General features: G+C 41.3%; 2 protein-coding genes across 2 annotated transcripts; both read right to left on the bottom strand.

The window, feature by feature from the left end:
• LOC8056774 (plant cysteine oxidase 2) lies at nucleotides 3548–6456 on the bottom strand. Its single transcript, XM_002464093.2, has 5 exons — nucleotides 5832–6456; nucleotides 5376–5503; nucleotides 5088–5259; nucleotides 4758–4976; nucleotides 3548–4247 (listed from the first exon to the last, which is right to left on the bottom strand). The coding sequence occupies exons 1-5, from the start codon at nucleotides 6079–6081 to the stop codon at nucleotides 4114–4116; spliced, it is 903 nt and encodes a 300-aa protein (XP_002464138.1). The 5' UTR covers nucleotides 6082–6456; the 3' UTR covers nucleotides 3548–4113.
• Nucleotides 9241–12883, bottom strand: LOC8057218 (membrin-11). Its single transcript, XM_002464092.2, has 4 exons — nucleotides 12504–12883; nucleotides 10136–10256; nucleotides 9896–10045; nucleotides 9241–9754 (listed from the first exon to the last, which is right to left on the bottom strand). The coding sequence occupies exons 1-4, from the start codon at nucleotides 12785–12787 to the stop codon at nucleotides 9593–9595; spliced, it is 717 nt and encodes a 238-aa protein (XP_002464137.1). The 5' UTR covers nucleotides 12788–12883; the 3' UTR covers nucleotides 9241–9592.

Here is a 14969-nt window from a genome sequence, read left to right as displayed (position 1 = left end):
CGACTTGGTACATACTACGAGTATATATTATACATTCTCATAGGTGAGCAGCCATGTATTTGTCGTTGCTTCCTTTTTCCAAGCAAAAGCTCATGTCGTCCTGCCCAAGTTGTAAGCTACTGCATGCCAAATACCACGCTAGCTAGATAGCTACTCCTACATACGCCTCGTTTAGATCTAAAAACTTTTTAGATTTAGACATTATATATTATTTATAACTAGCAAATATGCCCGTGCATTGCAACGGGAGAAAAACATTAAATGATCATAGAAAGTGATGATATAATGTTATATGTCTATTTATATTTATCTTTTTTATAACATTAAAGTCCGTAATTTATTTTATTGATAACCATGACATCTATGGTATTAGATAGTTAATATTTACAATAATATATAGCTTGGAGACATATTTATTTAATAATAATAATAATAATAATAATAATAATAATAATAATAATAATAATAATAATAATAATAATAATAATAATAATAATAATAATAATAATAATAATAATAATAATAATAATAATAATAATAATAATAATAATAGAGATTAGTCAAACCTTATCTTACTCTAATATTACCTCTTAATATACCTTAGTATTATATTAAAATATGAGAAGTTTGTTGGTAGCTTTTTTTTATTTAGGTTAGGATTCCTATGAAATATGATATATTAGTTAAATGTATGTAATTAATATATGGGCTTATCAAGTGTTCATATAACATAACAACACATCGTGCAAAGGTAGTGTAAGCATCCCCAAGCATACATTTAGATAAATTAGTAAAATAGTGAGATATGCAGGAATGGTGCTAAAACTTTTATCACAAATCAAGCATCACATTAAATAGACTACCATAAAATTTTCATAATAATTGGAGCTAGATAACTACAATTTCAATTTTACACTAAGCATAGGCAAGCATCTTCAACAAAAAATAAATATACTAAAATTTGTGATATTTTTTGTTTAGTGCATGGATCTACATATATGGAGCTGAAAAAAATTTGTTTTGTAATTTTTAGATTTTTCTATGATTTATTTATCAATTTCCACCTGATCAATTTTATACTAAAAAGTATATATAAGCATCTCCAGCAAAGAAAATATAATAAAATTTATGATATTTTTTGTTTACTGCATAGATCTACATATATGGAGCTGAACAAAATTTGTTTTGTAATTTTAGATTTTTCTATGAATTACTATGTATTTATCAATCGATTTAAATAATAAAAGAAAAGTAAACTAATAGGATAAACACTTTAGATAAATTAGTAAATTAGTAGGATATGCAGGAATGGTGCCAAAGCTTTTACCACAAATCAAGCATCACATTAAATATATTACTATAAAATTTTCATAATAATTGGAGCAAGATAACTACAATTTTAATTTTACACTAAAAACATAGACAAGCATCTTCAGCAAAAAAAAAAATATACTACAATTTGTGATATTTTTTGTTTAGTGCATGGATCTACATATATGAAGCTGAACAAAATTTGTTTTGTAATTTTTAGATTTTTCTATGATTTACTACGTATTTATCAATTTCCACCCGATCAATTTTACACTAAAAAGCATAGGCAAACATCTCCAGCAAAGAAAATATAATAAAATGTGTGATATCTTTTGTTTACTGCATGGATCTACATATGTGGAGCTGAACAAAATTTGTTTTGTAATTTTTAGATTTTTCTATGAATTACTATGTATTTATTAATTAATTTAAATAATAAAAGAAAAATAAACTAATAGGATAAATACTTTGCATCTAAGCCTCTATAATTTTTTTATTCTCAATATCTGTAATGTATAAAAGAGATTTTAAATTGGGAATCTTAGAAAAACTTTTATTCTCCTTTTCCTCTTTACCTACCTTTTGAAGCTATTCATACGGACGCCTGGGCCGACTCGTGTACCAGCGTTTGAGCGATTCGTACGGACGCCTGGCCGACTACGGTCCCGTACCGATGGCAGAAAAATTTTAGGACAGACTAAAATTTTTACAATTTAGTAGTAGGGATAGATTATTATCTAACTATGAATTAAATAGATTTAAAAGATTTCTCTCTAAAATTACAGATAAATTGTGTTTTTTTGTCTATATTCAATTATCAATGCATTTTAAATATGAAAATATTCAATATGATAATAAAATCTTGAATTTTTTTTTGAATTTTAGGTAGAAGTAAACAAAGCCTTACTCTACCTGCCAATGCAATCCAGTCGGGTTTCGTGGTGAACGTGTACGCATGCAAAGCAGCAGTCAACGTGTGTATATAACAAAAAGCATTGTTGCCTGATTTGTTGTGAAAAAAAAAATTACTGCTGAATGGCTGACAGATTCGACTCACATTTAATCGCGTCATACTGTACGTGTGTCGGTGCTTATCTACACATGATCCAGTTAATTTAGCCATTGCATGGATGGAAATTAAGGCCTTGTTTAGTGGGAGGGGGTTGGTTTTGGCTACTGTAACACTTTTCGTTTGTATTTGGTAATTATTATTTAATCATAGACTAACTAGTTAGGCTTAAAAGATTCATCTCGCAAATTACATATAAACTATGTAATTAGTTTTTATTTTTATTTTTATTTAATATTTCATGCATACATCCAGAAATTCGATGTGACGAGAAATCTTGAAAATTTTTGTGAACTAAACAAGGCCTAATACAACTGTCCATGCATGACTGATGTCTCTCCTCTGATTCATCCGTAGCGTGCGCAACAACTTCGCTCATGCATGTTGTCAGCTTGTGGCCTTTGTGCCGTATCCTGTTTGGGACCATTTATATGAAAATCAATTATAATCTAATCAGGATTTTTTTCATAAGCAACAGTAGGAAAGATCTAAGCTTAGAGAATCAAGGTGTTTGGTAGCTCTGGATTATTGTGGCAATTCTGAGTGTAAAAAGATTTCTATGCCCCCTCATCTTCCTCATATTCGATTCGGTCACCCGTGAGCGCCTCCATAGCTCTGTCTGAAATGGGAGGCGCGTTGCCGCCCCAGTGCCGAACTAACGAGAGGGAGAAGAGTGGTACGCTGGTGCCAGACTAGAGGAGCGGCGCACGAAGGGGAGAAGGGAGGGAAGGGGCGTGCCGATGCAGGGGCGTATTGAGATATGTATTTACACACTTCTCAAAACGAATCCAATGGATAGGAGAGTGAGGGCATATGCCCTCAAGGGCAAAATAAACTTACCCTAGGGGATGGGGGTCTAGCCGCTTGAGTGAGGAGAGGGGATAGCAAATGAAAATCGATGACGGTGGACGAAACACAAGGGGCCGCTCGCTGTACAAAGATTGAGAGTTGTAGTTTAAAGGCCGATTGTTGCCACCGCTATGATAAAACAATTAAGAAACAATCAACGCATTTAGGTCGGATTCTCGCTTATATATTCTGGTCTAGAAACCGATTATAATAAAAAACAAACAAGTCCAATATATCGCAAACTACACTCTAAACGCTGACCACGCATCTACTAAGCTTAAAAGGAAAACTCCCTCGGAGGTGAGACAACATTAGACATTATGTCTAAAAAGAAAATCTTCTCACATAGGTCGAGAAAAACATCCGAATCTTTGCCTCACTTATACACTATGGTACCATAGCTCCTATAAAACTGAGATGTGGGACATAAAAGAGATTTTTTTTTCAACGCACAAATAAACTACGCCTCCGATTCTCTTGCGGTCTTGCCAACAAATCCGCCGGCCCGGTGAGCTTTGCACCCTGCATCTACTAAGCTTAGAAGAGGTATTCACTGGAGATAGAGGACCGATCGAGCCACCACGGATGATTGCGCCATGAAGCGGATGAACGATAAAAAGAAAACGAGTGCGGGTGGACACGCGCACTCTGAATTCTGAAGCGTACACTCGCGTATCCATTAGTTCATCCGCTGTCGGTCTACTTTGTACTAACAAATACCAACCGATTTCTCCGGAGACATTTCACACGCCCAGTACACATCTTTGCCAACAGCATTCTGCACGTGCTACACATTTTATGTTCCCATGCATGCATGCATCTGTGATAGCTGCAGCTGGCTCCCTGCTGCTGCCAACACTGAATTGCAGGTCGCTTCTCTTCTTCTATAGGATCGGAGGGCCCCTGTACGGCACCTCGTACATCTGCAATTCCTTGGGCTTGCGCGTCTCCAGCAGCCACCCCAGACGCTCACCATCCGTGGCAGTGGCAGGGACGTCGCCGTCCCCGGCGGCCTCATCTGCGCGCGAAAGATGCATACATATAAGCCTTGTTTACTTCCAAAAAATTTTGCAAAATTTTTCAGATTTTCCGTCACATCGAATCTTTAGACACATGCATGAAGTATTAAATATAGATAAAAATAAAAACTAATTGCACAGTTTGGTCGAAATTGACGAGACGAATCTTTTGAACCTAGTTAGTCTATAATTGGATAATATTTGTCAAATACAAACGAAAAAGCTACAGTGTCGATTTTGCAAAATATTTTGGAACTAAACAAGGCCTAAGTTACCGATCGAGGTTATAATATACTACTATATATACTAGTAGCTCTATGTATATGCATGTCAGTATTCACTACACCACAACCCTTAAATAGCATCTAACGTCTGTTGCTAAAAGTTTAAATTAGCGTTGAACGGTGAGTCGCTAAAAGTTTAAATTAGCATTACACGGATCATGATGATAGATGTTTGTGATGACATAAGGTAGGAGCAGCACACAAGTAGTTGCATTATATTACTACCTGCATCGTCGTTGTCGTGATGATGATGGCGGTATGGCAAGTCCTGGTAGTAGGTGCAGTCCCGGTCGCCGGAGTAGGGCGGGCCGAGGACGTCGAGGACCGCGCACGCCGTGGCGGCGGCGAACCGGTGCATGTTCCCGCCGGACTCCGGGAACAGCACCAGGGCGTCGCACGGCGCGCTCAGGTCGGCGTCCACCACCCGCTTCGCCAGCCTCAGTACTGCATATACAGCATGCACAACCTACTGCTGCTCAGGCGCGCTCGCTTAATTTGTCGACCGACCATATGCATCAGACCTGGTAGCAGACAGATCGAAGAAATTAAACTTACGGCGATCATTGCCTCCGCCGCCAACGACGGCGGGAGGGCCGCCGCCGGCGTCGACGAGCCAGTCGTACGACGTGACGTGCAGCGAGCCCAGGAGAAGCTTGCTGAACACCGTCATCCCGGGGTGGTCGTGCAGAGGGATCACCGTGCCTGAGGGCAGCAAGAAGATGACGATCTGCATGCAGATATATCACAAAGCATATATATGATGGCCAAGAAATTAATCTCCGATCGATCCTGTTTAGTAGGCTCGCGTACGTGAAGTTAACACATGCATTTCAGTTCACGTACCGAGAAGTTTTTGCATTTGTAAATGGTGGTTCGTGTGATGATAGGATTAGGATGTGTTCGAGGGAAGGAAGCCGCCGCCGCGGCCTTGGTGACGGCTCTCAGGTGCACATCTTCTGGTCCCATCTTGTCTGCAAAGGAATTAAAGGACATGATTAGCAACTGAACAAGGCAGACTCATTGATTGATGATACTCCGATACATATAGAAGCCCGATCGAAATGCACAATACAGGCCAGGCGAATTGAAGGAGCTGATGACGAGGGTGTCGATAAGATCGATGTTCATTTCGAGTAAGAACAATATTACTAGCCAGCCGTGTAGCTAGCTAGCTAGGCTGGAGTATAAGGTTTACACATCTCGCATGCACAGATCAGAAGAAGGTTTCACAGCTTGCTACTGACAATTACAGTAGTAGCACACAAGACAGAGCATTTGGGGCCGGGGCGGCGTACGTACCGAGGATGTCTCTGATGAGGGCGACGTCGTCGGGCGCCGGCACGGTCCCGGGGCCTCCGAACGCGCGGCGGCACGCGGCAAGCAGACTCTGGAGCGGCGCCGGCGCGGTCGTCGTCGCGTCCACCTGCACGCGCCGCCGCACGCTCACGCCGACGCTCCGTCGCCTGCCACCAGGTGCATCCCTCCGCCGCCTCTTGACCGCGGCCGGGGCGCCGCCGCCGCCGCCGCTCCCTTCCACCGTCGTCTTCATCAACACGTACGTTCGTACAAGCCCCCCCAGCAGAGCAGACAGAAGCTAGCAGCAGCGGCAGCAGGAACCGATCAAGATCAAGATCTGCCTTTCCAGCAAAATATATAAATCCGGTCTTGCCGCGGGGTTTAAATTGACGGCCGAGACAGTTTCCCTTTTCCGTCCGCAGATCCCCTGGCGCCGACGAAAAGCATGCAAGAACCGCGGCGCGGCCGGGAATGAGCAGGAGCATGCGTGGGGAGCAGAGCCGGCACGTTAGTATAAAGGCAGCTCGTGGGTGGTGTGGGTGAAAAACCGCGGGCGACGATGGATATGATGGGGGGGGTGCCGGGGTGGGGCGTGGCGTGGCGTGGCGTGGCTGGAGGTCCACGACGACGCGGCGCGGTGCAGGTGATACCACCGGTGGATTTTTCACGGAACCGTGGTCCGTGGCCTCGTGTCGCAGGCAGGCGGCAGGACGGGCGACTGGACGAGGCGGGAAGGAAGGAAGGTCTGGTTGGTCGCTCACGCTCTGCTCGCCGGGGCGGCCGCCCGCGTTTTCGCGGGGAAACCGCTTGGCGGACCCAATGACTGGATCGACAGGCAGGACGCGCCCAGCTGGTGCGATGTGGAGACTGTAGAGACTAGAGAGGGGGAGTGAGGGACCGGACGAGCGGCGGCGGAAGCAAATGACTCGGTTGCCTGTCCGCTCGCCATGTGAACGCTACCGACCAGCATGGTTTGTGCTTCTTGCCTTGTTTTTTTTTTTCAACACAGTGGCACTGTTTGGATCCATGGTTAGAGTTAGATTTAGCTATTTAAGTCTCAAATAGCTTTTTAAAGTATCTAAATATGAGAATTAGATTGAGGTTATTTCCATCTAACCTATCTAAAAAAACTATCCCCCAAAGAGGTGCTTATTTGGGCTATTTGAGGTGGGGCGCATAGGAAAAGCGTTGTTTTTGCCGTGCGGGATCGGCTCCTGTAACGCGACCGGTTACTCTTCCGATCCCCACACGCGGCAAACCCGCAACTACGCCATCGCCTCTTGGGAACTAGCGCTGCCGCCATAAGCCTGCCTTGCCGCCGCCTCTCGTCGATGGACGGAGATGGCTTCGACACGTGGCGCTCCCAACCGTGCGGCCCTAGAGTCACGCATCTCAACCTCAACTTGCAAGCGCCAGCGGCAGAGGGGTTCTCGGGGCTTGGGCTCTACGGAGCCATTCTCTAGGACGACGGCGAAAAGCTCCTCTCTGGCTGCGTGAGGGGCTCCAGCCTCCCTCCCTATCACCCACCCCAAGCCGGAGCCGTGAGCGGGGGGAGGCCACACAATAGTCTCCCACATAAAATTCGGCTGGAAAGGAGCCAAATGATTGAGAAAGTACATTTATTGTCAATCTAACACTTGCATCCAAACACCTCTTTGGCTAGAGTTAGTTGAGGGCTAGTCATAAGCTAGAAAATAATTCTAACCTCTAACTTAGTTAGAGTATCTAAACAGGGCTAGTGACAGGAGCTTTGTTCATCAAATAAAAAAAGAAAAATTGTTTTTGTTTACATTAGGTCTAAAAACTTTAGTCCCACGATTTCATAAAAGAACAAAACCCATGAAAAATCTAAACATGGCAACATATATGATTATTAACTCTAAGCAACCCACCTACACACAAAGATAACACACAACCGACGAAGTCAACCAATCAATACAAATTTTTGTTTGTTTAGCAAATGATTATAGAGAAAATGTACTCAAAGTTGTCCTTAAAAAATGTGCCAGCAATAAATATTTCAGCCAACCATTCAGCAGTGTTTTTTTCTCACAATAAATCGTCAACAATATTTTCTGCCATGACTTATCAGCGAAACAAAATATGGATAAAAGCAACTACTCTTAATGCATGGTTTCATTTTATTGTTTCATAGACATTTAAATTCATGACTCATCTAGAGTTGAAAACTGAACCAAGAGAATTTTATCTACACGGAACCCAATTTGCCTCTCTTTTTAAAAATATTGTCATATCATAAAAAATGCTTATATCACAACCTAATATTACATACTAATGAAAGTCGGATGAAACTCCATAGCCTTATTCTCTTACTTTTTTCTTGGACAAGGCTCAAGGAACCTCATTTCTATTACAGTCATAACAGGAAAGAAAAGGTCCATTTCTTACTAACTACCATTGTCGAGTCCGATTCTAGTTATATATCGAACTGGAAAACCAAAATATACATGACCATCCAACTAACAAATCCAGCACTTTTTTAAAAAGAATACTTTATCTAGTTATTTTATCTTATTTCTTCTTGTTACCAGTCTTTTATAGCTAGTGTCTTAATCATTATTTATTTAAATTATCATTTTAAGCTTTAGTTTATGTTTAGTTCCATTACGTTTGAGCCCCTGCTTTGTATGAAACCTATTACCTTGTCAATCCATCAAAATAAAGTGCTAACCATATAATAACTACCCCCTCTCTCCCAAAGTATTTGACGTTTTAGATTTTGACATGGAAATTAAGAATGAATGAAAACATGTGGTGCACAAAAACTAAGAAATAATGAGATAGAAAGAAAGAAATAGAGATAGAGATGTATTGTAAAAAGAAATAGGTGTATTGAGAGAAGAGAACAGTGCATTGGGAAGTGAGAATGACAACTGATCTCTATATGGTTGCTGATCAGAGCCTTGGATCGTACTCATTGTCATTGATCATTCAAGAAAGGTGGCAACCATCTCTTGAATGAGATCAACCCCTGTTTCTCAATGAATCCTCTTACAGTAATGTTCTTATCATCACATACATAAAAGAAAATAAGGGTTTGGATTCCAACCATGAATCAGTCCAGAATAAAAAGTGGACTGGCTGCTTTTTTAACCTAATAACCTCAATATGTCTCCCTGTTGGTGGTGAAAGACTAAAAAACCATCGTCCCAAACCAGGAACATATGCGCTAGTTAAAAATATTTTCTTCAGTTACATCTGAAACTTCACGTCTCACATACAAATATTTTCTTCAGTTACATCTGAAACTTCACGTCTCACAGGTTTGCCCGTCTCACAGGTTTGCCGTATTTTGTGTCATTCAACTGCAGGCTTGATAGAGTTATGCTACTGAGATGCTATTTCATTCCTATAGTTCACATGTATTCAGATGAGCACGTTCCCATTCATGAGCTACGAATACAATATTTCGTACTGAAATAATACAGCGCCATTTCTCTTGTGTATCCCGCAAAAGCTTCTGTACTTACATGAAAGTCGTAACAATAGACTACACAGCGGCATGCATACAAAGGAATTTGAATATTTAACCCAGTTGGGGGGCCGGCATTGGATTTGTAACTATGCCGTGAAGGAACTGCTTTTACATATGACGCCATCAACCATGCGTGCGAAGGACCGGCGAGGCAAACATAACTGCCAGCGAAAAATTTTGCACCATCTGAATCTACCCTGTTTCCCACATTTGCACATTGTACATATCATATCTCGGATAGAAATATGCAACAAACACAGCCCAAGCACTAATGCGTTAACCGCCAAAACGCAATCATCACCACTACGGTGATGATCATACCAGCATACGCGATCCACTTGTCCACACGGTGCCGCCTCTCGATTAGCTTCAAAACAGAGTTCGATAGACCAACAGTGTTCAGGACATCCAAAGCTTTCCTTTGAGCACTCTGCAATGCAGTGACGATGGCTATTAGCAGGACAAGTTATTAGGCCATTAAGAGCCATTAGGATTGATCATATTCAGTAATCTTCTGTCCACAGTTCAACTTCAAACTGATGCTCTATCGTGAATGGACACTGTGTGTTACCTTCAGTCGATCCCTCTGGTCAGCGTACTTGTGAAGGATAGCCACTCCTGTCTCATAAGCTTCTTCAAGCATTCTTGAGGAGTTACGAGCTGATTGCTTCGCTTGGGCTTCGTCGTCAAATATTCGGAGGACATGTGAAGATTCACCATTCTGCATCAACAAAATTTCAGTTCTTTAACTAAACAATGAGATCATATGGGGGAAGAAAAAGACCATATTATTGCTCAAAGGAATTATTACAGCTCTCTCAAATAGCTCAGCCCTTTCTTTTGCTTCCAGAATTCGTTTTTTCTGACGCAAAGAATGCTTGTCAAGGGTTTCCTTCAATGAATCAACCTCTTCAGACAGCTGCTCCACTTTTCTGCAAAGACACAAAAAATAATGTGTCATAAACTTAACACTCCACCAACATAGCTCCTATTCCTAGCCCACACAAGCTATGGACTTTCTACATTGAAGTGGAACTCACAGCCTAAAGCATATACAAAAGCATTTCTGTGATATCCACCACGTGAAATGGCTCTCTAAAAAAAGATCACATGTCCACACAGCAAACAGCATGATGCGTGCCAGCATCCAGCCTAATGACACTTGGGCTTTTTAGGTTTGAGGAAGTGGACAGGTTGCACTAGAGAGTGCAGAGATCATGTTCTCCCACAAGAATTTTAATGGCTTATGGAGAACTTTCATGACAATAACACTGTTTTTTCACGAATTTCAAGGCCAACACTATGAACAATTTGGACGATCCATGCAGCATTGTAAAGCACGAGTCTTACAGACCTAAGCATATCAGTTTCATATAGATCCTAGAAGTTACTAGTGCTACTGAAACCTCTCGAACTAAACGACAGAGGGCCATAAACTGTTATCTATACCTATTACCCGTGGAACCAGAAATTGTTAACCTAAAAGGTAAGAGTCTGCTTCAAGAAACAGATACAAGAAAGAACAGATTCCTGTGCTTCAATGTGTTCAAGTCATATGCCAAATTATTTAAAGTACTACTCCCTCCATTCCAAATTGTAAGATGTTTTGACTTTTGTAAATACATAGTTTTTGCTATGTGCTTAGATATACACTATGTCTAGATACATAGTAAAAGCAATGTATCTTAAAAGGCCATTTGGAATGGAGGGAGTACAAGATCTGGTAAAGGGACAATCACCCACATGCAATTCAAGGTCAATTGGCTCTATTTGCAATCAAGGGCTAAATGGTTAATAACATCTCCAGGGAATGAATGATGTATTTGTGCATGGTTACATCATTTGATTGCACCCTGAAGGTGAATAAGTAAATACACAAAGATAAGAACTGCTAATCAATTAGGAATAACGAGTAGGAAATGAAGATCCTAAGTGCATGTTTGCATAGTTGCTTGTTCCAATTCTTGTGAGAACTGCTAACTTTACTAGTAAATCGAAGTGCATCGAAATATTTCCGCTTACTGATTAACATGTGAAAGAATCAAATAACAACACATAATTTTCTATACTGCCATGCGCACCTGTACTGCGGAGTATTGCTAGTCCTAGACTCCTAGTTAATTCTAAGGGAAGCTTCAGTTTGCACTATTCATACTAGCGTTAAGTGCAAAATAGCTGACTTTATACCATTAATTTCATACATATGTACTTCTTACTCGGTATTTAGAATGAGACCCAATAAGTTCTGCAGAGAAACAAACAGCATGTTCTTGGAACATGGCTCTCTCTTGCTCTGGCTCCACGCTATAGTAACTGGAGGAGACATAAAACGTGGCCTTACTGGCTGCCCATTGTTTTGAGAAGGAGAGAGGAAAACAGCTTCAACGGTGTAGCTACAATATCACATCAGCCAGAGCTGGAGCCATTAAGAGCTGTACAAAACGGGCCTACATACTCACAAAGCAAGTCCACCTCAACTTTTTGGCTCATGAATAAAGAATTGTCTTATAAGCCATACTTTTTCTACCAGCCAGCAGTGTTTTCCTCTCATAATAGGTCGCGAAGAGTATTTTCAGCCATGACTTTTCAGAACCTCTCAACACGTGGTAGAAAAAGTATGGCTTATAAGACAAGCGAACTATGCGGAAACAAAATTGAGACTGATCATAATGGCAAAACTAACTAGTTAATGGTCAGACAACGAAAACAGTAAACTTGGCATGCTAAAAATGAATTCAACATGCGAATTGATTCATTGATGCTTATCCATGCATGCCAAAAACTTATAAGCTGAACAAAAGTCTAACAGCAGAAAACCGAGAGATACTCTACCAAATTGCTTCATTGATGCTTATCCATGCATGCCACAAACTTATAAGCAGAACGAAAGTCTAAGAGCAGAATACCGAGAAATACTCTACCAGCCACACACTCACAAGCAAATTCCCAGTGCCATGGTTAATTTAGTTCGGTTACTCCTTGGCTCCTTGACACAAATTTCACGTCCTACCGACTGAACTGGCAAATATCACGAGTTCACGACAAAATTTGCTAAGATAAAGCTATGGTCTGCGGCGCAAGCTGTGCGAGATCTCTCATCTCATTACCAACTAAAGATCGGCACAACCAATTGTAACCGAGCAGCTAGAAGGAATCAGGGATCTGAGGAGGATCCTCACCTCTTCCAGAGGTCCCGCTGGCCCTTGGCGGGGATGGATCGCCAGAGCCGGTCCATCTGCGCGCACAGCCCCTGGATCTGCGCCACCTCTCGCCGCACCTCCTCAGCGACCGCGGGGTCCCCCGCAGCGCCGCCACCGACGAGCGGCGCCGAGGAGTAGGAGGACGAAGTGGGCGCCGAGGCGAGGCGCTCGACGCGGGCCACGCCGTCGCGCGCCGAGAGTAGCAGCCGCCGCGCGCTCTGGTACATCTCCGACAGCGTCGCGCCGCCGCCTGAGTATTCCATCGCCGCCCCCCGCTCGGCGTCGTCGGGATCGAAGAGGAAGGAAAGGGGGGTTTCTACCTTTTTCTTGTTCCCCCCTCTATATTGTTTTGTTTTTCACAATATGAATTTCAATTTTGAAGGATGGGATAGCGATTTTGAGGTGGGACGCCAGCGGGGCTGTGACGTGGACGGTAACATGTGGCAGGTTCCGATTGGAAAGCCGCTGGGATGTTGATTTTGTAACTGCCTTCCTCTCGAAGGCATTGCCATCAAGTGCGGGTAAGGCCTTATTTTGTTCGCAAATTTTTTTAGTTTTGACTATTATAGTATTTTTGTTTGTATTTAATAATTATTGTCTAATTATGAATTAATTAGGCTCAAAAGATTTGTCTTGCAAATACAAACTAAAGTGTTACGGTAATTGATTTTTTTAGAGATGGAGGGAGTACTTAGGGGGTGTCTATCCAAGTGACGGCAAGGGCACTCAGACCGTGAAGATCTCGCGTTGGCCAGAGAGTTGTGACTGACTGTACAATGCGGTGAGGAGTTTACTAGACAAGGGGTTCAGCAGAAATGGATCAATTGTCCGGGAGATAAATCTTAGAAGGAGTTCCGCTAGAGCGGATTTTGACGCCTATATATTAGCTAGAAGCTCTATAAATTTATCGATGGACAGACATATTTATTTTTTAAGCACCTGGGTAGAGTTTGTAATTCTTATCTTAATGAATAAATAAAGTCAGTGCTCTCCTCAAAAAATTTTAAAATTCTAAAAAAATAAAACTTCACAATTGTTGTTATTAGTTAAAACTAGATTACCTTATTCAGAACACAAAGGAGACACGATAATTGATTTACTGAGGTTTCAACTTAAACCATGTCTTCGTTGAGGAAGACACGAGCAACCACTAAATGTCAAAGCTAGTCAAGTGTCTTCCAACCACTTTCCCTATTTCAATAGTTTGATCTTTTTCTTTTTAGTGGCAGGATCGAATCCCTCACATACTTTCCTATGGCTTTTGACAAGATCGGAAGCTCACCAGATTACGCCTAGCCATCTACGCGGCTTGACCATCGAGAGTAACAATGCTTCACAAGATTATTGACTTACTACAAGTGCTCAAGATTTTGGTTTGCTCTCTTGGATTAGTAAATTAATCTCTTTTAACCCAACGCTTAGGTATAGAAAGAATTACACAATCTCATGTAGAGTGGGTCGAGGAGAGTTCTCACAAGGAAATAGTTCAAGTATGTCAGGAACCAACAACCCAATAAAGAGATGACGAGAGGTATAAATACTCATTCCAAAAAAAACTAGTCGTTACACTAGTCGATAAAAACTGGATAACTTGGTTTTACAGGCCGGGTCACTTGATTTCTAGACCTACTAGCCGTTAGAGATAAAGTCTTCCTAGGCCTTGGAATTTCTGAGCATCCCAAAATTTAAAAATCCTCACTCAGAGAACATCTCAAAATTTCTAGGAAAACAGGACCGCCCTAGTTTTCGCAAACTCTGCCCACTAAGTTAAAACATGGGTTTAGGTGTCTTAGGTATTCTCGAGCACCAGATGCTTATCAAATCAATACATGTTGGATCCATCTGGATAGTGCAGCATATGTATACTACATGCCACCACTTGTCCTTCGTCTCCTCTTAGTCTCTCAAAGACCCCAACTTAGTATATTCCTTCATCTCATCTTCCCATACTATGTGAACCTTAGCTCTATCCATATTTGAAATCAAATAATTTTTCTCAGTAACCATATTAAAATCATATATCTCTAATAATTATCAAAAAGCTTCACTTGGTTTGACTTCACGTTGATTTAATGATACTCTAAGATATAAAGGTTATAAAAATCAACCAGAACACGATTTAAAATAGACCAATGACAAATTGTACGCTAGGCTAGGGATCAAAAAGGAAAATTTCTTCATTAGTGGATCCGAACAAATATATATAACTATTAGCGATGAGTTATGATAATGAAAAAAGTTAGAAACAAAATAAAAACAGAAAAAAAAAAGAACCAAGTGTCATGGCTAAAGAAGGAAAAAAAGAAAGAAAAATGGAGATAGACCGAGCCAGTTTAATGGGCCGCTTTCTCTAATGAACTAGCCTAGTCAGGCGCGTGCACTTACTGAAATCGGCCCAGTAGCGGGCGCGAAGAAGCAAAGCTGTAAGCCCCGGAAGAACTCTTG

This window comes from Sorghum bicolor, chromosome 1 (assembly GCF_000003195.3).
Source record: "Sorghum bicolor cultivar BTx623 chromosome 1, Sorghum_bicolor_NCBIv3, whole genome shotgun sequence".
Lineage (NCBI taxonomy): Eukaryota > Viridiplantae > Streptophyta > Magnoliopsida > Poales > Poaceae > Sorghum > Sorghum bicolor.
This window is presented reverse-complemented; position numbering and strand designations above follow the sequence as displayed.

Excerpts from the sequence above, each read along its gene's own strand:
- LOC8056774 (XM_002464093.2), bottom strand. The coding sequence starts at position 6,081 with ATGAAGACGACGGTGGAAGGGAGCGGCGGCGGCGGCGGCGCCCCGGCC. Across the intron at positions 5,260-5,375 it reads ACAAATGCAAAAACTTCTCG|ATCGTCATCTTCTTGCTGCC; the intron begins GTACGTGAACTG and ends ATCTGCATGCAG. Across the intron at positions 4,977-5,087 it reads CGGCGGAGGCAATGATCGCC|TACTGAGGCTGGCGAAGCGG; the intron begins GTAAGTTTAATT and ends CTGTATATGCAG.
- LOC8057218 (XM_002464092.2), bottom strand. The coding sequence starts at position 12,787 with ATGGAATACTCAGGCGGCGGCGCGACGCTGTCGGAGATGTACCAGAGC. Across the intron at positions 10,257-12,503 it reads CAGCGGGACCTCTGGAAGAG|AAAAGTGGAGCAGCTGTCTG; the intron begins GTGAGGATCCTC and ends GTGTCTTTGCAG. Across the intron at positions 9,755-9,895 it reads ACCAGAGGGATCGACTGAAG|AGTGCTCAAAGGAAAGCTTT; the intron begins GTAACACACAGT and ends ACTGCATTGCAG.